We start from the raw sequence: 25,914 nt of genomic DNA on the forward strand, positions 1-25,914 counted from the left end.
GCTGAGGGGAGCAGGCTCCGCTCAGGGGCAGGGGTCCCGCTCAGGCGAGGAACAGGTTCCGCTCAGGGGAACCAACAGCGGGCATGGCCGGACGGCCGCGTTCAACCTCGGGACAAACTGTAGGGATGAGGCTGAAGAACAGTCCCGAAGGCAAAGCCTCAGCGCTGGGGCCGGGGAGACAAAGGGTGCTTCGTCCCTTTGTGAAAACCCCCGAAGATAAAGCAGAAAGTACGAACTGTGCTCTACGGGCCGTTCCTGTGACAAGGAATATAGTTACAGGGGGATCGAACGTTACCCGTCTCTTAACATTAAGCTTTATTCTCAGTTTAAATACATTCTGACGTAAAAAGGAGAAATAACTTAATAAAAACACGAAGGAGCACAAACTGACATTTAACCTGCGTCAGCGCTCGCTGCCGCGGGCTGAAGCAGCGCGGCACGACTCGGCCGTACCTCTGCTACACCGGGATGATCTGCACCCACTTATTCCAGTTCACCTCAGAGGGGAACACTCGCCCCAGCCGGAGAGTGCAGTCTATCGTAGGCTCGTAGTACGCCGTTGGGGTTTCGCTCAGTCTGGGCTTGTTTAGCTGCTCTTCTAGAACCGGCTGAGAAAAGAGGGACACCGGGGACGGCTTTTTCATGTAGAACCTTCTGATGCAACCCAGAGTTTCCAGACCCTGCGGAAAAATTTGCGTAGTTTAGCTCAAGCAGTTGCAGTCCTACAAAAAATGCACTGACTGCTCCTCTGTCTGTGGTGTTAGAAACTTTGGACCGTTCATCCTTCACGCCTCGGGAGAGCGCGGGGGCGGCAGCAAAGCAAGTTCGCGTTGCTGGGTACGTGCCCGTTCCTTACTTTCCGCGCAGCGCCCGACACCTGGCTACTGACGGAACACACGCTCAGCAGCCTGTAGGACCGGATACCAATAACTTCAGGCAGGTAGAGATGTAAAACCCCAGGCTTCTGGGTCGGTTGGTGCTAACGCCTTAGCGTTCGTTCCCACAGCAGCACCCAGCGAGGCAGTTTACGTGCCCGGTTGGCTGCAGACGCCTGGGGTGTGTGCAGTAGTGTTACACACACACACACACATCTCGGTATGCGCCTGGATGTACCGATAGTGGGTGTATTACAGACATACGCTCTGTCTGCGGCTACAAACCCAGTTCTTGTCAAATTTATTGGTAGAGAAGTTAGATTCGATGTTCCCCAGTCTGTAAAATGTACAGGGAATCACTCGATTTTGTGGATTTGAATTAAAATTGCCTAGGAATCCATACTGCTCTCCCACACATGCTTGCCTCGCCACTACACGCCCCGTTCTGCTGACTTTAAACCTGTCCCCTGGCGCCAGCTACCCTCTTGGCAGCATCGCCGTGGCACAGGACACACGGAGAAGCCATGCTGGAACAGCCGGGAGGCTCAGGAGACAGAAGGGTGACACACAGGATATTAGTTCCCAGCGTTAGTAGGGGAGGTGATGCAGGGAAGGACCGCAGTACTTAAGAATCCCCAGAGGAAAACCAAAAATATAAATTGAGGTTTCATTTGCCAAGGGGCTGTGGGGGCAGCCACACTTCAAGACGGGGGACGAACATGACAAACGCAGTTGGCAAGCACCCGCTGACTCGTCCGCTGGACGCTGAACGAGAGGAAAGGTGACGCAGCTGACGGCTCACCTACCCTCAGTATCTCTAAGACAGCAACAGGCTGCAGCACCCCTGTGTAATGCTGCAGCAGCGCGCCTTCCGTGACGCCCGGCTTCGTCATGACGTGATAGAGCACAGCCTCCATCATCCCCTTGCACACCGGCTTATTCAGACTCCCGTCCACAATCCTCCACGGTCTCCCGACGAAGCAGACGTTCTCACACGCCCTGCAAAAGACCATTCACGTCCAGCTCTGTCAGGAGTCACTCCCCTAGCTAGATTTCCCACCATCCTGACTGCTGGGTAAGAGGGATTCGCACTACATCCGCCGCCGGTGTTTGCTCAGGCGCCAGGGACCCCACGTATTTCACGCGTGGTGCTCACCACCCGGGAAGCGCTTCTAGCACCGTCACACCACCCAACAGTCACCTCGGGCCCTGACGATCAGGAAAGCTTTGTTACCAGCTCCAACATCCTCCAGAAGTTACCCACTGCCTGCTTCACTCTGCAACATGCAGCAGCAGTGCTCAGAGAGGGAAGAAATTCCACATTTTTAACATTTAGAGTCTAAAGACAGACCTCGCACAAAAATTCACATTTCCCATATTGCACTTTCTCCAGGCTTTTCCTGGGCACGCAGAAGCTGAGACTTTCTGGCACTAGACTTAGTTGTGAAACAGCACTGGTTTGGTTCCTCTGATTTTTGGAGCTGGTTGGTTTTGGGGAAAACTCATGCACCAGCATTTCCTTCCAGCACGCATACGAGCACGAGTAGTGTGAGCAGCGGAGGGAGCGTGGTGTTCCTCCCTCAGTGCTCACTGCCCATCACAGCCTGAAACCGAGGTTTCCAGGTCATCTGCTGCCGGGTGTTATTTTGGCAGCACTCAGCGTTTGGCTGTTCTGCAGACATCTCTGTTACTCACCGGTCCCTGGCTGCCTGGGATACGTCTGTCGTAGCACTTCCTGGGGAAAAAAGAACACACAGCTTTTAATTAACCCAAACCCTTTACTCAGAGGAAGGGAAGTAAAAGGTGGATAAGGTGTGCAATGCAGCAGCTCGTGCTAGAAAATAAACGCAAGCCAACTAGGCTGTGAGTAGTTCTCGGGGAGCTCTAGGCTTGCACTCTGACTGCCTTCGCCCTGCAGCACGCGCTTCCCACCCCTCGCCCCCGCAGCTGTCTACTCCAACCACGCTTTCTGTGGTTCCGCTCCCAAATCACAGCCGGAAGCGTTATTCCCAGCCGTCCGATGCTGAACAACAGACTGAATCCGCGGCCTGAAAGAACGGAGCTTGGCCCAGGGAACCCCGCGGGGTCCCAGCCCCAAGCGCTCAGGCAGGCTGGTGGGACTGAATGCTCCCGGTCATCGCCCGCACGCGGAGCCCGGCAGCTGGAGCCTTGCGAATGCAAACGCCAGCGTTCAGCTTCAAAGCAGAAGCTGTCTCTGCAACTGCCATTAAGCGTTATGTCACGGGTTTTAATTAGACCATCACTTTGTGTAGGTACTTCGAGCGCACCCGGAGGCTCGCAGCTCTGGCTCACGGGCACAAAGCTGCCCTTCAGCGGTACGGCAGTAAGAACGCTGCGCTTGGTAACTACTATTTCTTCCCTCTGGTGCTGCAAGCAAAGAGAGGAAGTTAAATCCGAACAGTGCCTCAGTAGCTGCATGCTAAGAACTGCTGAAGTCTTTGCTGTTTAGACAGCCCTGAGTATTTCCTGCAGGAAGGCTTCAGTGAAACGATGCCAAGCTCCAGGATGCTGCGAATCAGCCTGCAGCTGTAAACATGGGTAAGGGCAGCTCTTGGCAAAGTACCACACAAGCAGCTGGCTTCTGCTTCAGTCTGCCATCAGCTGATAAAAGCAAACCCAAAATAAAATCCTCAACAACGTACTGAATGTAAAGCTTGGCAAGTACTACTAGCTATGAAAACACAGAACTGGCAGTAAAAAGGAAGTGAAAATGGAGTCAAATTGGGTTACACACGAGGCTATTAATCTTCTCGCTGGCCTGTGCCGCTTTCGGGTGAGTGGTTTGATGACTACAACTTGCAGTCATGGGCATTCCAGTTAAATGTACCCCAGTAGCGCTGTGCTTTCTAGGCTGAGAGATGTCTGCCTCTGGGCTAAAGCCAGAGATGAGAAACTTGAGATCCAAATAATGTTTTTGGAGATGAGTAAGACATGGAAATGAGTTTCTAAGGAAAACACATTTCTGGACTAGCCATGAAGATTCCCGTGACAGGCGCTGGAAGGAATCTGATGTATCTGAAACCCCCAAGACCTTCCCGATCAGGTAGTGTAATGCCACTTTCTCTGTGGGCAACGAACACCCCTATCACTGGTGCGGCTTCATAAAGAATCGAATATTCCTTTAAAAAACACAGCTACCCGTGTGGGATCAACTGATGATGAGTTAGTCTCTCTCTCTTGGATGAAGAGCGCTCCTACATACCTTTAGAGATTCCTGGGTTCTCCTGTAGGTAGGAAAGATCATTATCCTGCTCGCTGGCTGATTGTTCCAGCGCAGGGATCTGCTTGTTGTGCTCAGTGCTGAGCTCCTCGTTCTCTTTAGGCTGCTTGTTCTCAGAAGAAGGTTCATCATCTTCCTTGTGAGCGCCCACGCTCACAGCACCGGGTGCACACTCGGGGTGTTCAGCTGGGCGCTCTGTCTGCCCTCCCAGGGAGCCCATTTCTTCGTCCACAATTAAAGCTTCCTTGGTGGTATCAGCATCAGTAACGCCTGCGCCGCAGTCATTTTCAGGCGCGCTTCCCAAACCCCTCCACGAGCTCTGGCAGAGCGGGCTGCCCTCCTGAAGGACATCGCATTGGGCCTTACACCTCTTCCTCGGGGGCTCTTCATCCCCAACAGATTGTGCGTCTTCTCCCAGCTGCTCCTCCTCTCCCTCCTTGGGCTCCGGCGGCAGGCAGTCCTGCTGTACGTCCGGGAGAGTGCTTTCCGCGCCCAGCTGATCACAGTCCTCTGCCTTATTCTTCAGACACACGGAATGTAACAGCCACGGCTTGGCAAATACTATTGCCACCAGCCTTACACTGTGGCCTCCGACTTCTAAAACCTGCTGCATTTCAATGAGGTCCTAATAAAAAACCAACACAAAGATTGTCTCAGAGCTGCTACTGCAAAATGTCAATTTAACCAAATCTCACGGAATCATAGAATCACAGACTGATTTGGGTTGGAAGGGACCTTAAAGCCCATCCAGTTCCAACCCCCCTGCCATGGGCAGGGACACCTTCCACTAGACCAGGTTGCTCCAAGCCTCATCCAGCCTGGCCTTGGACACTTCCAGGGATGGGGCCTCCACAGCTTCTCTGGGCAACCTGTCCCAGTGCCTCACCACCCGCTCTGTGAAGAATTTCTTCCTGATATCTAATCTAAACCTCCCTGTTTTCAATTTGTACCCGTTACCCCTTGTCCTGTCACTACAGGCTCTTGTAAAAAATCCTCTTTAACCCTCTTTAACCTACAGCAACGAAAGAGGAAAAGCTTTGTTGAATATTCAGTTTTCTGTCCTGCTGCACTGAAGTTGAAAAGATGTTTTACCCCTTAAACTTTTCTGAAATTACAGCACAGGGCATTTTTGTTCAGCTTAAATTAAAATGTAACCGGGAAAGAATTCTGCTTCCAAAGGAGGATGTTGGTACCTCCAGGTTTCTGAAACAGTTCATTCCTATCTTTGACCAAGTGCTGCTATAATCTGTGGCCTTCCTAACTTCGAGGCGAGACTGCCATCCGGTACCAGTATGTGATCTCTTGCCTAGCATAGATAGCTCTGTTCAGTTTGTATTTGCTTCCTACAGCCTGGAAGATTGGCCTGTTCGAGGGGAATACTAAGCATGCCAACATTACTGCACGGAAAGCAGCTGGCTGCAAACCCACCTGAACGTACTGCGCCAAGCTCCTGGTGCGTTCAGCTTCCACCTCTTCGTAGCTGCAGAAACGTTTGCTCAGCTCGGTTTTGCAAATTCCGAAGTGGGAAGTTGCCTCTATGGCACCACGGATCTCCAAAACAGCACCTACATCTCTAGGATTGTAGCCATAAACTTCTGTACACTCCTGAAGGAACTGACTGACCTTGTAGTTTTCCTCTTGGACTTTTATCAGCCTGGTAAAAGTTTCAGGGAGGCAGGAGACTCCCACATCCATGTTATCAAGCAGAGAAGAAACTGCAAAGTAAATGAAGAAGTGTGTAAGCTGTGAAGCAGTTTTTACTGTGCAGTACACTACAGAAGGATAAGTGTTCTGAGACAGACAGGTTAGAGGTGTTCTAGGCTATTCCAGTTAAAAACAGAGCTCTGTTTTCCATCTTCATTCCTGCAGTTTCCTTTTTTTTTTCTGCCTTACGGATTTGTCTCTAAAGACCCGAGGAAGAAGAGCAGGCTGGTTTAGGAGGGCTTGCCCTCATATCAAAGCCAAGTGTTGCTGGAAGACAGTGCAGACTTACTGGTGTTCTCTCACACGGGGTCAGCTTAACTCTGAAGTAGCGAGGGAATCCTCTCCTTTCTTCTTGCAGAAAGTGAAGGGAAAAGTCTGGGGCTGGGAAATGCTATGGAGGACCCTGTTAATCACGAGTTGGAAGCAGGTGACCCATGGCAGAAAGCTTTTGGCCAGATACGGCACAAGCTACACGCTGCCAGCGTCTCAGTGCAGTCAGTGTAACAGCGTCTGTTGGAGACAGCTCCCCACTGCACAAATTTGCCCCCCACCGTACCGCGTACTCCGGAGCTGAAGCGGCATAATGCCTTTTTCCAGTCCCGGATGACCCGAGGGTAGCGCTGGCACAGTTCTAACCTGCCCCCCCTCCTTTCACCTGCAGCCTGGAGCCCTGTGGGACATGGGTATGCCAGCTACGCTCCTTCGACACCCCAGGAGAAAGGGGAACAGCCGTAACGAGCTGTCAGCACAGCAGCCCTGCGGGGCGTGTGGCAGCAGAGACAGGAGAAGGACATTTCTATTTTACCTCTACCATCACAGCAGTAGGGGTGGGCAGGGACAGCACTAGACCGTCCAGCGGAAGGGCTGAACAACTAAAGGCTTTCCTGGATCCATCTGCATTACAGCGGAAACAAGCAGGGGGAGTGCAGATACACTGCAAATATCCAAGCTCCAAATCTTACCAGATTTTAAAAATGCCTGTAGGTACAAGGCCAGGGCTTGGACCCCACCGTTTCAGGCACTTGCATGAGACTAAGGAGCTTCTTTACAGAGGGGAAAGCCTGGGTGTGACATAACGTGGTATTTTAAGTTGCAGAAGGGACTGGAAAACCTCCTGGAGAAGGGAGAGCAGAGGACAGACTTCCCCTTTGGATTAACACATTCACACAACATGAAGTACAGGCAGGGACTCGTTACCAACAAAAAGTGCCTCGAAGTCAACCCCCTGTTTAAGTCAGGAGAGAAAGCACTGCACGGCAGCCTGCGTGTGTAACAGCAACACTCTTACTTCACGAAGAGGCTTTGCTCAGATCGGTTCCTCAGCTCATGAGTCTGTGCGCTCTTTCCTGCTCCAACCCACTTCTGTGCAAGTTCAGCCAAACCCAAACTAACCTGGAGAGCTGAGTCTTCCTGGAAGTGGTGTACATCGCAGCTTAACCTTCACCTGGCAGGAATTGACCACAATATTGTCACTGGGACTCAGGTTGCGTGTGCTGACAATTCCGGGGGCGTAGTAGCCTCTCATCAGTAAGTAATTGGTATGAGATGCTTGACGAGCTTTTACTTCTATTCTCCGTTTGCCGGCAGAGCTGTCATCTAAGTCATCATCATCGTCCTCATCATCCTCAAGTCCTTCTTTTCCCAAGCTACAGCAAACAGAGGTATTTCGTTTGTTGGTTTTATTTCCAAAATAAAAAGGCGAGTCATTACGTGTTCAGTCGTGAACGGCCGTGGGTATGTCCACAGCGGGCTGACGTAAAGTGCTGAGGTCAAGTGACTACAGAAAAGAAGATAGACTAAAGGGCTCTGGAAAAGGTAACTCTTCTTTTGCAAACATGTTGAAATGAACCCAAAATACCTCAGCTTGCAGTGCCAAACCTCTCTGGTTCAGCAAAAAAAAAACACTTAGTCACGAGCGAACATCTGTCAGAGCACAGATTGAGACCATAAGGGATACTGCAGTATGGCACAGAGAGTGCTTGTTTTTAAGGGAGAAAAGGAGAAGAAAGAATTATAGACCAAAGACTTGAGTTATTTTAAAAAAGAAAAAAAACACCAACCAAAAACCAACATAAACCAAACTGCAGACAGCCTCAAAAAGTAGAGGAAGACGAGCAGTAGCAGCCAGAATACATTTCCCAGAAACAGACTTATCCATTCCAGGAAACACTATTCCTTTCCAGGACATGACAAGAGCCATTATGGATCAAGGTGAAGGCTCTGAACACCCTGATCTAACTCTGAAGTTGCCTCTGTTTAAGCAAGTTGTGCCAGAGACAACCAAAGGTTCCTTTCAACCTCTTCTAAGGTGAGTTAAGCCTTAAGTACCTTCTCTTATATGCCATTTTAGCTTAATCAGAAATAATTTTACAGTAAAATTGTCACAACCTTTATAGTTACAAATTTAGAACCGGATGTTGTTCTCAGTAATCACAAGGGAGCTTCCATTTCAGGTCACTCACACAGTTCCTACGAGTAGGGTTAGGTGGGTTTGAGCCCTGGCGTATAGATCAGATTGGATACTAGAGAAAGTGACTTCTGTAACTCAGCAGCAGCAGCCGTTGTCATCATCATCAGTGACAACCACTACTAAACTGGAACTGGAGAAAAAGTGCCCAGAGAAGCTGTGGATGCCCCATCCCTGGAAGTGTTCAAGGCCAGGCTGGATGAGGCTTTGAGCAACCTGGTCTAGTGGAAGGTGTCCCTGCCCATGGCAGGGGGGTTGGAACTGGATGATCTTAAAGGTCCCTTCCAACCCAAACCATTCTATCATTACTAAAACTTAAAACCAAAAGGGAACGCACCATTTAGAAAAAACAGTGGGAGTACAGAACCAGTTGGAAAGCTGGACTCCGATGCCTGCCCTCCGAAGTGGGACTAGTCCACTGCAAATGATCTGGGCAATAAAACACCTTATCAGGTTTGCATGGGAGCACCAAACAGGTGAGGCTGCAGGTTGATGAGAAGACAGCATTTACGTTCAGAGTATTTCCAGCAAACCGGAGCAGCCGTCTGGAAAAGAGCTGGAAGCACTCCCATATAGCCAAATGTGTTAGTTATGTTATAGCACTGTGCACCCGTCCCTCCACACTAAGAGGAAAGCATTGCCTAGGTGAAGGAAAGAAACTTGTTACAGCAAATCACAAGCTGAACATGAACCACTGCACTGAGGGGGGTGTGGGAGAAGGACTAAGATAATCTTCAAATAGGGAATAAGCTGCTCTAAAGAGAAGTATTTTCCATGTATATATACAACAGGAAGCACCAGGTTAAACTACAGCAGGAGATTTGACTTGCACTCTAACACGTAATGATTGTAAGGATAACTATTCATAGGATTAGACTGCCTAGGGAGCGCTTCCCTTTCAGCGGTATGCAATTACTGGAGGCTTAAAGAAAACCAAACCCCAAACTATCAAAGAGGAGACAATACACAGAACCAATATTGCCGAGACAGGTTTCACTGATAAAGCTAAAACCTTGTTCCTAATCCTTCTAAGTCCCTGAAATGGGAAGGTGCAGTGTTGATGAACACACCCATCCAGCACACTCTGCTCTCCTTCCCCATCAGCTCCGAGGGCAGTGAAGTGCCCAGCCACTCACGGGTCACACACGTGAAGGCCAATGCAGTCCCAGGCTGTGATGACAGGCACTAACTGAAGTGCCACCAAGACTCCAGAATCATAGAGTCATAGAATCACAGAATGGTTTGGGCTGGTAGGGACCTTAAAGCTCATCTAGTTCCAACCCCCTGCCATGGGCAGGGACACCTTCCACTAGACCAGGTTGCTGAAAGCCTCATCCAGCCTGGCCTTGAACTCTTCCGGGGATGGGGCATCCACAGCTTCTCTGGGCAACCTGGGCCAGTGCTTCACCACTCTCTCCATGAAGAACTTCTTCCTGATATCCAATCTAAACCTCCTCACTTTCAATTTAAACCCGTTACACCTTGTCCTGTCACTACAGGCCTTTGTAAAAAGTCCCCCCCAGCTTCCTTGTAGCCCCTTCAGGTACTGGAAGGCTGCAATAAGGTGTCCCTGGAGCCTTCTCTTCTCCAGGCTGAACAAGTCCAATTCTCTCAGCCTTTCATGATAGCAGAGGTGCTCCAGCCCTCTGAGCATCTTCATGGCCTCCTCTGGACTCTCTCCAACTGGTCAATATCCCTGAATGCTCCCGCAGAAATAAAAATCTAAACAATATCACAGTAAAACATGCCTCAATACAGTGCAGAAAATGCTAATGCCTATCCAATTTCATCCAGGTTACCCCAAACCCAATAAAAATAACAGTGTTTACCTTTTTATCACTTCGTTTTCCACCATAGTGCTGTCCACCACAACAATCTGCTCTGGGATTCTCACATTCACAGATACAAGGCCCAGGGAGAACAGGGAAAGCATTGCCACGCACTGCCCACCAGGTCCATCCATGGGAAACGCAATCATTCCTTCTGATGCCTTGTTTTCTTGTTCTTTAAACGAAAAGTGATCTGGCTGGTCTGATTTTTCAGCATCCCTGAGCTTCTCCAGGAACTGAAAGGACTCTGTACAAATTGTGCTGGGAAAGCGCCATGTGAACACTCTGGACAAAAAGACAAATTCAGAACAGCATAAAACTTTCATGATGGTAGATGAAGTTTAGACCCAACGTAGCACAGAGCAGCCAAGTGGTTGAAGTTCCATGCTAGAGTGGGTGACCCAGCACTTCTACATCTGCTTTCCCAGTCCTTTTACTAGTTGCAGAACCTCAGGTATTTATGCACCGTGTGAAGGTCAGGCACCATACAGCAAATATAAAGCAAAGGTCTCATCTTCTGCTTGAGCATTGAAAACACTTACAGTCCAGCTCTCCTCCCCTACCCCCGACATCCAGGTACAGTGCAGTAACTGGACAGGAAAAGCCAGCAACCACCCGAATTCCCAGAGTACTAAAGAAACCTTTCCACCACATCTGCAACTGTGCTGCTCCCTCTCCTCTCCCCAGCACGTCCCTGTAGCGGCTTGCCCAGCAACCTCGGCTCTATTCCCCGCGTGGCCCCAAGCGCTAACCGAACAGAGGGCGAGCACACCCTCAGCCAGGATGGTCAGGCTCTTTGCTCCAGAGCCTTCGCGTGTCTTCTCCCCGCTGTGCCAGGCATGCCTAGGGAGGTCCTTCGATTTGCTCAGACAGTGACCTGACACTCACCTGTAGTAACTCTGAGACAGCTGATAGGACATGGGTACAAAAGGCAGAGCCCGGCTTTTCTTCGGTCCCAGCGTGTGGTTTACTCGACGGCGATTGACCAAGCTTCTCTTCTGACACTCTAGGAAAGCCTTCACAAGGATGTCATCCCGGTACTCCCGGTACAAACGGAATGTCTGCAAAAAGCCCCGTTCAGTGTAAAAGGCAGTTAGCTCTGAATCCTCTGTCAGACTCACCTACTTGAGGTTTACGTTAACGAAATGAATATGGAGCTACAAGCCAGAATGCAAATGATACATATAAATTCACTTAACTACACTATTCTGTTCCTTTTATGGGATTCCAGGCTTTCCACAGTAAATGCCAATTAAATTAACTAAATACTACAGAACACTTGATATTCAAAATGGGATCAGGCTCCCACTTGAGTTATATATGTTCAAAATGCTCATTTTGCAACACATTCTGGTAGATTCTTCCCATCATTTACCAGGAACATTTGCTTCCATGGGCTTGGCTTTCTAGGCTCCCCTCTTTCCTCTAGAGGAGAGGTTAAACTCCTTTTGAACTTCCAACTTTATATATATATAAAATGCCTAACGGAGAGATGGTCTATATTTGTGGTCCCCAACGCCGAAGGAGCGGCTTCCCAACACCAGGGTCAGCTGGACACTAGGACTGTCTTTGTGATAACTCCTCCGGCGCACACTTCCAGCTGCTCAAGCGGGCGCTAAGTGATGATAAAGTCTGACCCAATGGAGGGGATGTGGAGTCCATTTCGTATGGTTTTGGGGGATTGCTTCAACCTCACATCTTGCAATCTCATGTTTGGGGAGAAAAGTGACATTCTGAAAGTTGCCTAGAAAATTTAATTTCCTAAAAGCAGAAGAGAATAATCCCTACAGCCTGGATACAAATCTAAGTTTCTGGGTTTCTTTTCTCCTGTTGGAAAAAGACGTCTATCAGCATGGGAAGGAGAAACTCTTTAGAGCTGTATGACCAGTCGAGTCTGGTGCAGACACTGTACCTGAAATGACTGGCAAGATTTCATCTGGTTATCCGACAGTGCCAAAGTGCTCTGAATCAAATTCTGTAGCACTAGAAAATGAATATCGTAGACACTGAAAGCAAAAAAGAAGAGTTTATTCATGATGATTTTGGAGCACGAGGTCCCTAACTATTAAACTAGCACAAAAGCACACAAACTCAATCACCTGCTTCTGCAGCAGATGTACCAAGGCACGAGTTCGCTACCGCTGGGGACCATTCACGTAAAGGAGCCTGTTACACTTCCCCTGACCTTCCACCCTGAATATTCAGATCAGTCCGGATAATCCAGCACCATCTCCTCCTCTTAAGGTACAGCACCCACACAAAACATGCACTGTTCCCCTAACGAACAGCCCACCACCGAGAGGGGCATCGCTGCTGTCATTTCATTCATAACCTATGTCAGAGCTCCCCGCAGCCTTGTGAAAGGATTTTTTCTATTCATAAATTTATACGCTGCAACAAACAGATGAAAAACATACTGAATCAGAAGATGTTCAAAGATGTGGGGGCTGCCATGGCTTTAGAGCGGGAAAAAGCGGTGCTACCGCTACTCACCTGCTTAGACTGTCCTCTTTTGTGCTTTGATTTGTGTCTTCTCCGATGGCCAAAACTCGGAATCTAGTCAAGGAAAGGGGAAGGAAAACATTGAAACAAAAGTAACCTCCTGTGATTCGCTATCAGCTGGGAAGCCCAGAGGCTGGCAAGTGCAACTGCTAGTAAGGCAAGCGTTGAAGCGGCGCAGGGGAACTATCTGCTCCAGCAGCCCTCAGCTCGAGGGTCCAGAACCCGGCAGACCAGTCTCCCTCACCCCCCTAAGCTATCTGCTGACACGGAGATAAACACCCACAGGAGACAGTACGGAGCCCTGCGGATCTGCTCTTCCACTGAAGCTTTGGACTTCAGTTACCATTGGCAGCACTTCTGCTGTAAGGTGCAGCTCTTCCCAAAGTAAGGGAACTTACAACGGGGCTAAATTTGTTACCATAGAATAGTTTGAGACCCAAATTCCCCCACTCCTCTCCAAGCGTTACTCATCAGGAGAAAGCTTGACCATCTGGGTCTGGAGAATGCTACACGAGGCTGAGTGCTCAACGGTTTTAGCAGCACTGAGATGACTTAGCTGAGCGTCCAGCTACACGTTCCGATATAAAATGGGGCCAGTTAATCTGGAAAATGGTAAAGGGAAGACTTCTACTGCATTAAAATGTTACACCTCAGTACCAACATGTCTAATAGCAAAGTTCAGGATTGGATAATTTGTGAAAATCTGACACTCTGAATTTCTAGTTTACCAAAAGTCTTATTCAGCAAAAAGGGAATGGTTTAAAATAAGGAAGCTTGTGCGAATAACTGAACATCAGTTACGTCTATTTAGGAAGTACAGAATTGAAAGAAACGTTGCTTGTTGTATTTACTGAAACTCCTTTTGATTCTGAGAGTACAAGTAACAGGGCATAAAGCACACACAGCAGATGAGGCCTACTCCAAACTGCCCTCCTCTCTCGCTGCCTCAGCCCAAGTGCAGAGTCAAAAGCACCGTAACGAAAATACCTGGAAAAGAGTTCCTGCAAAGTATCAGGAATCTCAAGTTTGGGATTCCCCAGGGTTGAACTGAATTTCTCTTTCAGTCTTTCCACAAACTCTTTAAACTCCTTTGCACAGACCTGTGAAAACAGGAGATAGAAATGTTCTCAACCTCAATTTCCTAGGGTGGAAAAGGACCCTCTATTGTTAAAGTCACACGGAAAACTCTAGTAGAAATAGCTGGTTTCGAACTATCAAGTCAGAAACTGTACAACAGACAAGCGAATGTATCAAAAAAGCCTCAGTGGGGGTTGTGTTTCCTGATTTACTTGACAGTTGTCAGCTCTGTCTGTGATCAAGCTCACCGCTACACGCAACCCACCACGAACACATCAAGAACAATTGCACTGAACTAACAGCAACACATCTCTTGCTAGAGCTTTGTTTAAGCTTCTGCTTAAGTCTCCTCTTCACACCCTTCAGGCTTTATCATGTTCTCCATTAAGTCTGTTTTTTACAGTCATGGCATGGAGCACACCTGTTAGACAGGAGGAACAGTCCCTGCGTCCCTCTGGAAACAAGATTGTATTTGCTTCCAAAGACAGGCCTTAGGGATGGGGACACATGCCTTTATTTCAGCAGTGTCTCACCAGTGATCAACTACTCTTCACTGAAACAAAAACAAGTCTAACAACAGAACTAGTTGGGAGTTTCTGACAATAATAGGAATTGTTGTTCCTGGATAAACTCTATCCCAGCACAAACAAAGAAAATCTTGCCGTGACATTGTCCCAATTGTGAAAAAGTTTTGAAATTCAGAATGGAATTGTTTGCATTGGAAGAGTAAACAACTTTTCCATTTGAAATTGTGGCCAATTTAAGCCATTAAAAGCTCAAAAATTAAATCATTTGACTGATCAAGTCAAGGCTTCTCTCATGAAATCTGCTTACATTCCTGCACTCATCCACAGAAGGCAACTTTTTGATGTGCAACCAGATAAAAAAAAAAATAAAATTAGAGAGCAAAAATGTTTTCTGGATCAGATAATAAGGAGGCTGAGAGGATTAAAACCAAAACACATTAAAAAGTCAGTGCATATGGATGCTCAGTCATGGTTGTTTATGAACAAGCACGTTGTAAAACCAAACTGTGTGTTGCACAGCAGTGCTGTTTACGTGCCTTTGGAAGGCTGCCTGCGTCCACTTCGCTCTCAAAACAGCAGTGATGCCACATTTGTGCAGTGATGCTATTTTTAACATAGTTAACTGCACAAGGGAGAGATAAGACAGGAAGTCACAGTAATCAAAACAGTGTGAGCACTCAGTAATCCAAACAGTGTAAAGTACTCTCTGACCTTTAGAATACTTCCCTCTTACCTGTGGATCTTCATAATTATTTTCTCTGTTCATGAAATCTTCAGTGAGGGCTTTATCTTGGTAAACCTCGGCAAGGCAAACTCTGCAACAGATACAATTGAAGGTGGTGTTCATTGCTGAAATTTTCCCAATTCACTCGAGATTTGATAGCACTAGGGTGCAAAAAAGTTGGAATTTATATTCACGTAACCTAAGACAAAACCATAGGAGAGGCATATCCCTTAATTTCAGGTGAATTTAGCCCATACCTAGAACATAGAAACCTTACTTATAATTAAGGTAGGTCTGTGGATTTCTGACAATGTAACGTGCTCGTCGTCCAACGGAGTGAGAGGTTTTATCGAGGGACTCCTCAAAGCTGGCGTGCATGATATCCCGAACCACTTGCCACGGAACAAAGGGTCCTTTTACCTGTGTGACGAACAAAGTGTTCAGAGTTAAACTTCCGCTCTGACATACACAAACGATGGTTAGAATCGGGATGAATTCCAAGGACCGATGAAATGTGTGTTCAGCGCACAGACCCCACAAATAGAGGTCCTACTAAATACCTTTGCATTTAGGACGTGGCTAGCAATTCGGCACAGCATGAGCAGACTGTCTTCCTGCACTGTCCAGGTGACACGCAGGCGTGTCATTCTTTGCAGGGCACTCTGGTCAGCTTCATCATGGTAGCGCAGTCTTTTGCTTTTTTCTACAGACTCCTCTTCTAACAAATCCAGAAAAAAACCCAACCCAGTTAGTTATCTCATTAATTCAGACCCCTGTCACAGGTAGTATCAGCACCAACTGGAGTTTGTAAGAATAAAAGACAAAAGCAAAGAAGGAAGTAGCAGTTGAGAGAGTAAAATGCATTAATGCCTCTCCCAGAAATGAGCAAACAAGCACTTCAGTTAGCAAACTGACTACCTAGAGCCTCAGGCCATGCAGAATCCTTAAGCCAGCCCTCAAAAAGTGGGGGTGAACTACAAGGAGTTAATCTGGCACAGACACGATTGGGCTTTCTTTGGTTCGTGCAGTACGGTAGCACCATCGGGATTCTCCCACGGGTAACAGTGACAGCGCGCTGCTGGTTTCCTCCAGGGCTAGTGTACAGCCCCAGGGCTTCCGAGCCTCTTCGCTGACAGCGGCAACCCAAGGACATGGCCACGACCTTTCCCTTTCCCACACTATGGACAGTCACAGCCGCTTTTCTAAAGCCACTTACAGCAGGCACATGCGTTACAAGGGATCTCTCTGTTCGTTACCTTTCTTTTTCTTCCTCGGCTTCTTTCCAATGTCTTTCCTAAGCCTCTTCCTCTTTTGGCTTTTTCCACCTCTCACGCGCTTGGTTCGATCCTGGGTTGGTTCTTTACTTATTTCAATACATTCCTCTTTCTGGACAAGTGACTCAGATCCTACCTTTCCTTCTCCCAAAATATTAATTTTGTTACCTAAAATGACACCCATTTACAGCAGTGGAGCTTTACAGTGATTCCATTCTACAACATCAAGCTATAAAGAACAAATGCTGAAGTTTCAGTACACGAAAAGCCAGATGCCCCCTCAGACTTGCCCTTTGCGTTAATCACGTCATCTCATGCCACTTCTCAGCGGGTCATGCAACAAAATCCCACATAAATGAGGAATCGTCAAGTAATTAGTAAGTGTAGTGCACAGAGCACAAACAGAAGGGAACTGAGTTGAGGCTTTGTATTCAACCGGAAGCATTTCCGCTTCCGTCGCTTAAATGTTAGGCTGTGCAGTTTTAACAGTGCCCAGTCGTACAAAACATCGGTCCCTCTAGACATCCTGCAAACTGCACATCAGAAATGACAAAGGATAAAAGCTATTGCTCTGTAGGAGAGGAAATGATTTACATATCTACTTCACTGGCCGAGAAGCATCCTAGGTTACCGTAGGGAGACAGGAATAACCCACATCACCCACGCTGGATTTGACAAAGACAGTAACAGCTGTAATACAGTTACAGAGCCGCCACCAGCATCAGCACCTTACCTCCAGTACTGAGTGGAAGGGGGTGCTTTGTCAAGAAGGTCTGCAGTCTCACTGTCAGTCCGTTTTCAGAAACTGTATTTTCCTAAGACAACACAGCTTTCAGAAAGGTGATATGCAAAAGGAGTGCGCCCGTTTTAGCTTCACTATACATGATACCCGCTCAGTAGTGTCAGAAAAACATTTTCAGTATAAGGAAAAGATCCCTGGCTACAGTGAAGAATTTGTTTGTCTTACTGCTATCATGTATTTGAGCTTTTCTTAAATCAGACTGTAACGACCAGTAGATTATGAAGGTTAGAACTTCAGCAAGTCTCCTCAAGTTAAAAGAAGTCATCACTGGAAAGGAAATGCTTGACTCACTCACTGCTATGGAGGCTGAACAGAATTTTCTGTAAACTAGTATTTTTTTTAAAGTGTTTTACATTCCAAAGGAACGTCTAAAAAGCACAAAACCAAAACACAAACATTGAGTAAACGCCTCCTACAGCATATTCTATCCGTCTCAAATCTGAGTCCAAACTGATTGTGATGCATCAGGAGTTTTTCCATTCTCAGCAAAACCCATTTCTCTTGTATGGAATTCACTGGTGATCAAGTTGGTCACAGACACGGAGAAGAAAGCCAAGACTGAAGAACCTCAGGAGGTGCTGTTACTGCTGAACAACCAGGTGACAGAACAGCAGATGAAATTCGGAGTGAGATGATCCTGCCTGAGGTCAAAACCTAGCTACTCTAAATTTACACATACACCGATAAACTCTGATTTGACCACTACTTAGGGTCGCAAAGCAAACGTACAGAATTCTTAGGAAAGGAAGGCAACGCTATGCAGCCATGTGGGCCACAGCTCAAAGAAACTACAACATTCTATTTTAACCTTAAAAAGGATACAGTAGGACTCAAGTTAAAAGAAAGGCAAAAAAAGTGGTTAAAGGCAGAACAGGTTCCATGCTGGGAACAGTGAAGTGATCTAGTAGATGTCAGTCTTAAAAAAGGTGTGATAATGGGAAACATGAGATGTTTCTTAGTACTACAATTATTAGGGAGTTTAAGCTATGAAAAGGAAGTGGTGACACATAACAGGACTATGAAACACTCCGCTACATGAAGTTGTGGACACTAAAGGATTCACGTATGTCCAAGAAACAATTAGACAAATAATGCTAAAAGAAAAAGCTATTAACAGCTTTGAAACATCACCCCAAGGTTTAGCATAGCCTTGAACCAAACTTGCAGACAGCTGGGAGAATATTCGGAGGAAATACCACTATGCATCTGCCCTGATACTCTTACAACCTTCCCTACAAATCTTTCACTGGCAACCATCAGCGACAGGGCAGTAGGCAGAACTGGGGCCATTCTCATTTGCCTGGGTTGGGCTTCCTAGTAATTTTCTTTTTTCCTGTGTGTATTTCCTTGTTCTGGATGTTTCAGTTTTTATCTGACAACTTCTACATTTCAGACAGATAAGAGGCACCACTCAGTAATCTAAATTGCTGGCTCTCTTCTTCTCTCTTCTTTGGTTGAATGTATTATTAAATTCAGTTCAGATACAATTTACACCCAATTCTTTCATTCACCTCAGCACCAGGATTTACCACATTTGGCACTCATTGCTTTCCAGTGATGCAAAGCCTTACTGAGACACATGACTAAGAAAGCGCGCAAGCACTAAGATTTCACTATCAGTATCTCAACCTTAAGAATATTAAGATTTGGAAAAGTCATTACAGCACATAAAAGTTTTAAAACACCCACCTTCCTAGTCTTATTGATGATGTAGCTTGTCCAGATCCAATTGCGTTTTAGATGCCCATAAAAGCTGGAATCCAGACCTGCAGCTCCTAACCCATCACCGGGGATAGTTCCATCATCAACCACCTCTCGGCTGCCTCTGTGAGGAATAACAGAATACGCAGTAATTATTTTGTAGGGAGTGCCCTGAAGTGATGTGTGCACAACGTGCAGAACTCTCCCCTTGCCCTCCCAATTCAGATAGGGCTGGGACAGGAGAGGAGAGAGAGAGATGAGATGCTCCTTCCCCTAACCCTGTTCCAGAAGTAGCACAACAACAATACTTTCCAGTGAATTTTAATGCCTGACATTTAACGACTCAGCTTTCAGTTCAAAGATGACACCCAGAGCAACTTCATTACTGCTAAGTTCCAATGGCTGTGTCACACCCTGTTCTCTGCACTATGCCTGCCACAGAACTAGAGAAAATACCTGCTCAGATGAAAAACTTTCTCAGGACATGTGTGGGGAAAATCTTCCACATGAACGAAAGGCAATTGTAACCCTTTTTCACAATGACTGTCAAGCACTGGTCTCTCCAGTTCTCTAACAAATGCATTAAAGCTTGTTTAAATACGCCAGAAAAACAATGCCCTGCAATTCTCTCCCATGAAAGAGGAGGAGACTAACAATGAATAGCAGGTAATGGATGAACTGGCACCCTTCATGAAGAGCTGTTTGATGATGAGTGTGGCGGTACAGTGCAGAGTGAAAAAAAGATCTTTATTCCTTCTTTATACTTACAACGCTTCACAAGAAATCATGGAGACAAACTTACTTCCTCAGAGAAAAATAAACTATGAACGAGCGTTGTGTGTGCAGCAGATAGGACAGCTCTGACAATCCAGTAATAACACCGAAGGCTATTTCTGAAATCCTGTTTCGCCTTACGAAAGGCTTTTTGAAAGCTACCATGAAAAAATTATTTCAGTCAAGCTTTCAGTGGACAATTCTCATCGAAACATTACACCATCAGTTAAATCCAAAAATGGTTTCGTGACCTTAGAGATGTTGCAGTCATCTCCAGACCAACTGCAAGCAAACACCACATACCCAATTCAAACGGCCTCTTACCATACAACACAGACCACATGTGAAAGCTGAGTGGACTGAGCTGTACTTTTTTCTATCAGAATCAGTGGAATTAGGTTTCCCCAACTCCATGATTTTTTTTTTAAGATAACTTGATGTACCTACCTTAACACTGAACGAAATGAAAATACTTTTAAACAGGCTGCTGATTAAACCAGAAGAGCACATTGACAAACCCCAACCTCCCGAGAGTACCCAGCACCCTGCACGGCTGTCGCAGGCTGTGAGTGTACAGTCCTCTCGAGTGTTCTGGTGATTAGACAGACAAAGTGCTCCAGAGATCACTTCCAGATGTCAGCAGTATACACCCATACTGCGTAAACACCTGCTTGGTAGGCAAGTTACTTGTAAACATGCTATATAATACACGTCTTTTTAATCCAATAGCCTCTGAATTACCGAGAAACCCCCCCCAACCCCAACAGAAGTGCTAGAGTCCTAACTGCTTTTGCTATTAACATCCTCAACAGCAGAGCAGGTCTTTTTGCCCGCTCTAGTCAAGCGTCAAAGCATGGATGGAGACGACATACGTGGTATATTCCAACATTGCACACTTCCGTTCCAGATTGTGTTTATCCACTGCTGACTCTTGTTCCATTTCCACATCTAGTGCAGTCTCCTCTCCTTGAAGATTACTTCTCTTTGACCGAGGACAGCGCACAACTCCTAGACATACAAATGGTTTTGACTATCAGCATGGGAAGTTAAGACTTCCACCCATTTTCAACCCACCCTGCTACGGCAAACTGCACTCCCAAACAGTATCAACATCTTTACTGCTTTTCCATAAAACGTGCTACCTGCTCACGGAGGCTGATGGTGTTCCAGTTACACCAGCCTATCTAGGTCTGGATCTCAGGCAGGTATCTGATCCAGAGGCTCAAGATAAATTTAAATCCAGCACAGAGCAATGAAGCCCTCAAGACTCAACATGGAAAATACTTAACTTGGATACAAAGCTTCCGTAAAGATGCAAACTCGTGAGACAACCGTCATTCCCATATTTTGGGGGCTTAGAGCAACCATGGTCTGACTAACCTGCAAAAGCTGCAGCAACAACAGACAAGCTACTATTTGACAAACGCGTAAGGAGCCTGTTGCGCATCACTGCTTCAGCGCAGAAGTAAAACAAAATTACAAACAGATCAGTTTACCTGCCTGCCTAAATTACAGAAATACAGAATAGCCTTGTCTAAGGTTTTAGGAGAAAACTCTTACCTCCAAGTTTTATTTTTCTTTGGTAACATATACTTGTTGCAGCTGTACATTCTATTTAAAAATGTAAGACGACCAAACACAAAAATAAACTCAAACAACCCTGGGGTGCATAAACTCCCTTAACTTCCCCTTCTCCTCTACCTCAAGGTATCTTTCAGAAGGTTTAGCAACATTTATCTGAGGAAAAGGCCCCTCTGTTCAAACCATTAAGACAGCTACGGCAGGAGTATTCTAGTAACTGTTTTCAGAAAGGCTTTTTCACAGCTGGATTAAAATCTTACAGGGCTATGATAAAATTTGATACTTCTAACAGGACAGCAATGCTTTTCCTTTAACACTGCTCTGAAAATTTCAAGCGGATCTCAACTTTGTAGAACTCTAGGGACAGAAATTCTAGCTTTGTTCACGCACAAGCCGACCGGACAAGAGAACGCAACGTTGGGAGTGACAAAACAGAGCCTGCCTCAAGTTTTAGGAAAGGAGGAGGAATTGGGGTAAAAGAACGTACGATTATACCATACCCAACGGTGTGTTAAGGCAGACACACTGCAAATCAAACCAGAAGTTTTCCACATCCTGCATGGTATTGAGAACATACAGGCGTCTCTCGAATGGGCGGCTACTTTGAGCCAAGTTATAGTGGGGGTCACAGATAGTGGTATCAACAATCACAGCATTTCTCTTCATATACACAAAGACCTGTCAAATACAGTGTATTTCAGGCTGGTAGGGAAAAAAAAAACATTGAAATTGCCTAATCTACAGGACACACAACTTAATCTGGTTTAGGACTGTTTAGCATTTTCTCAGCTTTTTCTGTTTTGAGCCAGTTCTCTGACAGAAGACACACCCATCCCCATCCTATTGCACTGTATTCCCTTAACATCCCTTGCCAGCAATCCAGAAATTTAGTTTCTAGATCTAGAACCGTTTCTATCCCTCTTGTGCACAGGATATTCCAAGTTTCCACAGAGAGCAGCTATTTCACACAAGCTCTCATTCAGGATCTGAATAGATGTGGTTTGGAGCCCAATTATCTTTCTTATCCTCATAACGTGTATGTCAGGACCGCTTTCTCCTTTGCACGTGCTCTCTGTTTATAAGGAAAGATGCATACAAATGTCATTATTTTACTCTGATTGGTGACTTTATTCTGTGTCAGACATCCAGTGCCTCACACCTTGATGGGAAAGAATGTGGCATACTCATTTTTCATAAAGTGCTGCCAGTCTGGAACCTCCCAGATCCTTACTGCGTGCAGTGTTCAGCATTACACCTGAGTGGTGTCTTTCCAGAGAAAGAGGTAAAAATTATCTGCACAACTTGCAATATATCACTTGGATCTGGAGTTATGCATGAACATCTGAAACACCAGGATTTTACTTAACTATTTAAGGTAGTTACAAACCTCAAATCTTGCATTTGTTTCATTGGACAAAATATATGAAGAATAATGGCTGTTAAAAAAAAATTACCTGGTCTTTGTCTTGAAACTTCTCTGTTGGGCCAAACTGTATCAGTCCCATATAACATAATCTTTGAAGGTTTTCTACCACGGAAAAGATGTACCTCCTGCAGCAATATGAGGAGCATTACAATTAGTGCTCATGAAAACAGTGAAAATGATAGCAGAATACCTGTCATTTTCATGCAGCAACGTGAAGTTTCAGGAAACCACTGCTTTTTTGAAATACCAAGTTTCGGAATTTCTGAAGTGGTATTTTTATTTGAATTTTAAGTCTATGGAAAACATATAATATCACAAAGCTCTACATTTCCTTTCCTCACATCACAAACACAGTGTTTTAGCCAAATACGGACTACAAGTTTGCTAGCAAAGAACAAAATTACCCAGAAATACCGTATGTAAAAACGAATTCAACAAGGTCAGAACACCAGCAGATCTGCAGGCAATTTCACGTTATGAAAAGAAGACGTGAGCAAGAAACATTAGCGCTACATGCAGCCTGAAGGCTTTCCCATGTGTTCGTATAAAGAACTGGGCAATGATCCTTGTGGCTAAGGCTGTTTAGAATTACTGCTCCAAGGATCTGTTTTCAGTTGCTTATAGCTTTGGCAGAGCAAAAAGCGCAGCATTTCCTGTGTTGTATACCTAATATGGCAAAATTCTGGGAAGTTGCAGGGAACTTCTGCAAGATCTAGCTTCTGAGAGAGTTAGTCAAAAACTAGCTTTGCCCACATTCAACTTCACCAAGTTCCAAGTTTTTCTGTGCAGTTAAATGGGAACTGTATTTCTCTAGGGCTCTGAAAGATCATTTGTCAAGCCCAGAGATACTGAAGTAAATTTGGCTGAGTTAGAAGTTTCAGTGAATGGGAGGAAAAGAGACAACATGGTTATGTGTCAGATTGTTTCGCATAAACCTACCAGATGGAGCCTGTGGATTTTGGAAAATACCATAAATCCTGCTTCCTTGTTACCGAGGTTTAGGAAAGTAACAGATTAGGAACTGCAACCCTGAGCTGAGATGCTGTCTAGCACTATTCGCTCGCCAATGACAGGCTTGCAGCCTCCAACCATCCAAATCCATGCCGTTAGCCGTGGCTTTCTGGGGAAGCTAACATGGTGCTGTTGACTCCAGATATTCAAATCACTTCCCTTTGAGGTTGCTTTACCCTCCTCTCCTCAGTCCAACCTCAATTTTAAAATCTCCTAGATGAGGAATGGCAAGCCATGGCAGACATGGCACGGAGCACGAGTACAGACTGAACGGTGGGTACGAGAGGCAGGAGGACTGGGAAATGAGGCAACTTTTGCAAGATTTATGAAGGACAGGAACATAGAGACTACTAAATTCTGGATTTAGCAGCAGTCAGGAGTGTGTTGTATACAGAAGTAACACCCTGCTGATGAGTTGTGAAGGACAGAACCTCCCAGCTCTCAAACACTGCCTGACAGCATGCATGGATACTGTTTATTAGTTTCTTATTACCTTCAATTTGAGAGAAAAAAATACAATTTGGCACACTATCCTTTAGAAGATTGATGATCCTCGTCTTAAATAACAAAGTTCTCTTTGACACAAACAGGAAATAACGGAGAACACAGTCAGCCACTGTTGTTTCCTCCCTAGAGCCATTTACTTTCACTCTGCTACTTACCTTTTGTACAGAAGCTGCTGCCGGACTGACCTTGGAAGGGATCTGATCAGAGTGTGCTTTTTTAGTGGATCGTTTAAAAAATCTTCTAGACCATCCACCTAGAATCATTTTAAAAGTTAATGAAAATGCAAAATACAATTATCCTTCAAAGTATCAGGCTTTGCTGCCAGAACTGTCTACTGAAATATTTTCTAAGCAGACGTCACTGCTTTTGTAAAATGCTTAAACATTATTCTTGTTAATCAATGAGGCAGAAGATTCAGTAGGATTATAAAAAGCTCTTTGCAAAACATTAGTTTAGGAATTTGCAGTATTACAGGGCTATATGGCTTTTTTTTCAGTGTGGCTGTAAAAGCAATTAACTTTTCTGTAGAAGACTATCGAGAACCGCAATATCGATTCTGATGGCTGGTTTTGTTAAAACAGACTAAGAGGGTATTTGCTACTGTTCACGGGTACAGCTGATATCAGATTTAAAGTAGAAGAAATGCGAAACAAAACAGCACTGTACCTTGTAGCTGACTTGCACTATCTGAACAAAGAGCGAGAGAGGCAAGCAGAGAAGAATGTCACTAACGAGAGCCCATCCAAATCCAAACTCTCGATGAACTGGGAGAGGAGGGACGAAGCGCATCCAGGACACATCATCCACATACACTAGGAACAGGAAGATCGGCTTAGATTCAGACAAGACAAACCTGATAGTTATACCAACAGTTTGACTGTGAGTGTTTGAGCAGAACACGGGTAGCAATTCATGGTTTGGAAATCTGAAAATCTACAATGACCTGAAAATGATCTAAACCACCGATTTTCAGTCTTTTTTGAAGTAGGGTTTTACCTTTTTTCAGTGTTGTACCATACTAAAGTCAGGATGTGCCACTTCTTACCTGTTTGATTAGACAAATCTACTTCGGTCTCCTGGGCAGGGATTTCAGGATTCACCACAGTTGTCATAATTTCTAAGGTCCCATCTGCCTGCGGTTCAAGTACAGCTGTGTTCACATCCAGCCCTTGTTTGCTGCCTTTTTTCTCACCATTGCTACCTCCTTTTTGCTGTGTTCCATTTAAAGGGTGTCCATAAATTAAGTACCACAGGAACATGTGGACCATTCTTAAACGGGGCATTTTGGGAAGAAAGCCGAGAGAACGCCCAAGTCCTGGAACTGGGAGGGAAGATTAAGTACCAAACAGAAATAAAAGGAGGATTAGGCCAGGAGAAATAGCTCTCTGCAAAACAGATGTGAAGAAAACCGGAAGGAAAAATAGACAATTAAAAGGAAATACAAGTTACAAATATAAAGTTACAAGTAGTAAAGATATAGCAATGAATGCAAATACAGTTGCAAAAAACCAAGGGGCTAAGAAGTCATTGCACAGTGAGATTGCTTTAACGTAAACCCAACTTTTCTGATACAAAAGTAGAAAAGAACCCCACTTGTATCTTAGGAGAGCCCAACATCTGAAAGTGATTATTCATAATAAATGGGAAAGTGAAAAATGACAGAAAAAACCAGCTGTACCTGTTACAGGATGATAGTTTTTTAGCTGTGTTATGCCCATTTTTTCATCTGTTTTTCTTGCCCGATTATTATCAGCTTTACAAGAGCTTTCTTGTGTTTCTCCTGAATCAGGAACTGCCTCTTGCCCCAGGTTTTCTTCCTCAGCATGGTCCTGGGATGTTGGTGTCTGGGGAACTTTAATCCTGTATTAAAACCACACAGCACTTTGGTAAAA

General features: G+C 45.6%; 1 protein-coding gene across 1 annotated transcript in view; it reads right to left on the reverse strand.

The window, feature by feature from the left end:
• Positions 1-458: 458 nt before the first annotated feature.
• The window catches only part of GTF3C1 (general transcription factor IIIC, polypeptide 1, alpha 220kDa), a gene marked incomplete at its 5' end in the record, with an annotated part of 41,920 nt that continues 16,464 nt past the window's right edge, over positions 459-25,914 (reverse strand). The window contains 24 exons of the mRNA XM_010153511.1: positions 459-680; positions 1,682-1,874; positions 2,571-2,610; positions 4,099-4,741; positions 5,545-5,831; positions 7,213-7,466; positions 10,117-10,401; positions 11,005-11,177; positions 12,029-12,122; positions 12,610-12,672; positions 13,606-13,718; positions 14,956-15,037; positions 15,224-15,366; positions 15,507-15,664; positions 16,203-16,388; positions 16,954-17,035; positions 18,712-18,847; positions 20,370-20,505; positions 21,579-21,756; positions 22,533-22,629; positions 24,178-24,275; positions 24,689-24,834; positions 25,068-25,343; positions 25,701-25,882. Of these exons, the coding sequence (XP_010151813.1) occupies positions 459-680; positions 1,682-1,874; positions 2,571-2,610; positions 4,099-4,741; positions 5,545-5,831; positions 7,213-7,466; positions 10,117-10,401; positions 11,005-11,177; positions 12,029-12,122; positions 12,610-12,672; positions 13,606-13,718; positions 14,956-15,037; positions 15,224-15,366; positions 15,507-15,664; positions 16,203-16,388; positions 16,954-17,035; positions 18,712-18,847; positions 20,370-20,505; positions 21,579-21,756; positions 22,533-22,629; positions 24,178-24,275; positions 24,689-24,834; positions 25,068-25,343; positions 25,701-25,882 (4,267 nt within the window). The remainder of the gene's footprint in view (positions 681-1,681; positions 1,875-2,570; positions 2,611-4,098; positions 4,742-5,544; positions 5,832-7,212; positions 7,467-10,116; positions 10,402-11,004; positions 11,178-12,028; positions 12,123-12,609; positions 12,673-13,605; positions 13,719-14,955; positions 15,038-15,223; positions 15,367-15,506; positions 15,665-16,202; positions 16,389-16,953; positions 17,036-18,711; positions 18,848-20,369; positions 20,506-21,578; positions 21,757-22,532; positions 22,630-24,177; positions 24,276-24,688; positions 24,835-25,067; positions 25,344-25,700; positions 25,883-25,914) is intronic.

The sequence above is a fragment of the Eurypyga helias genome, unplaced genomic scaffold (assembly GCF_000690775.1).
Source record: "Eurypyga helias isolate BGI_N326 unplaced genomic scaffold, ASM69077v1 scaffold9246, whole genome shotgun sequence".
In the NCBI taxonomy this organism is placed as follows: Eukaryota; Metazoa; Chordata; class Aves; order Eurypygiformes; family Eurypygidae; genus Eurypyga; species Eurypyga helias.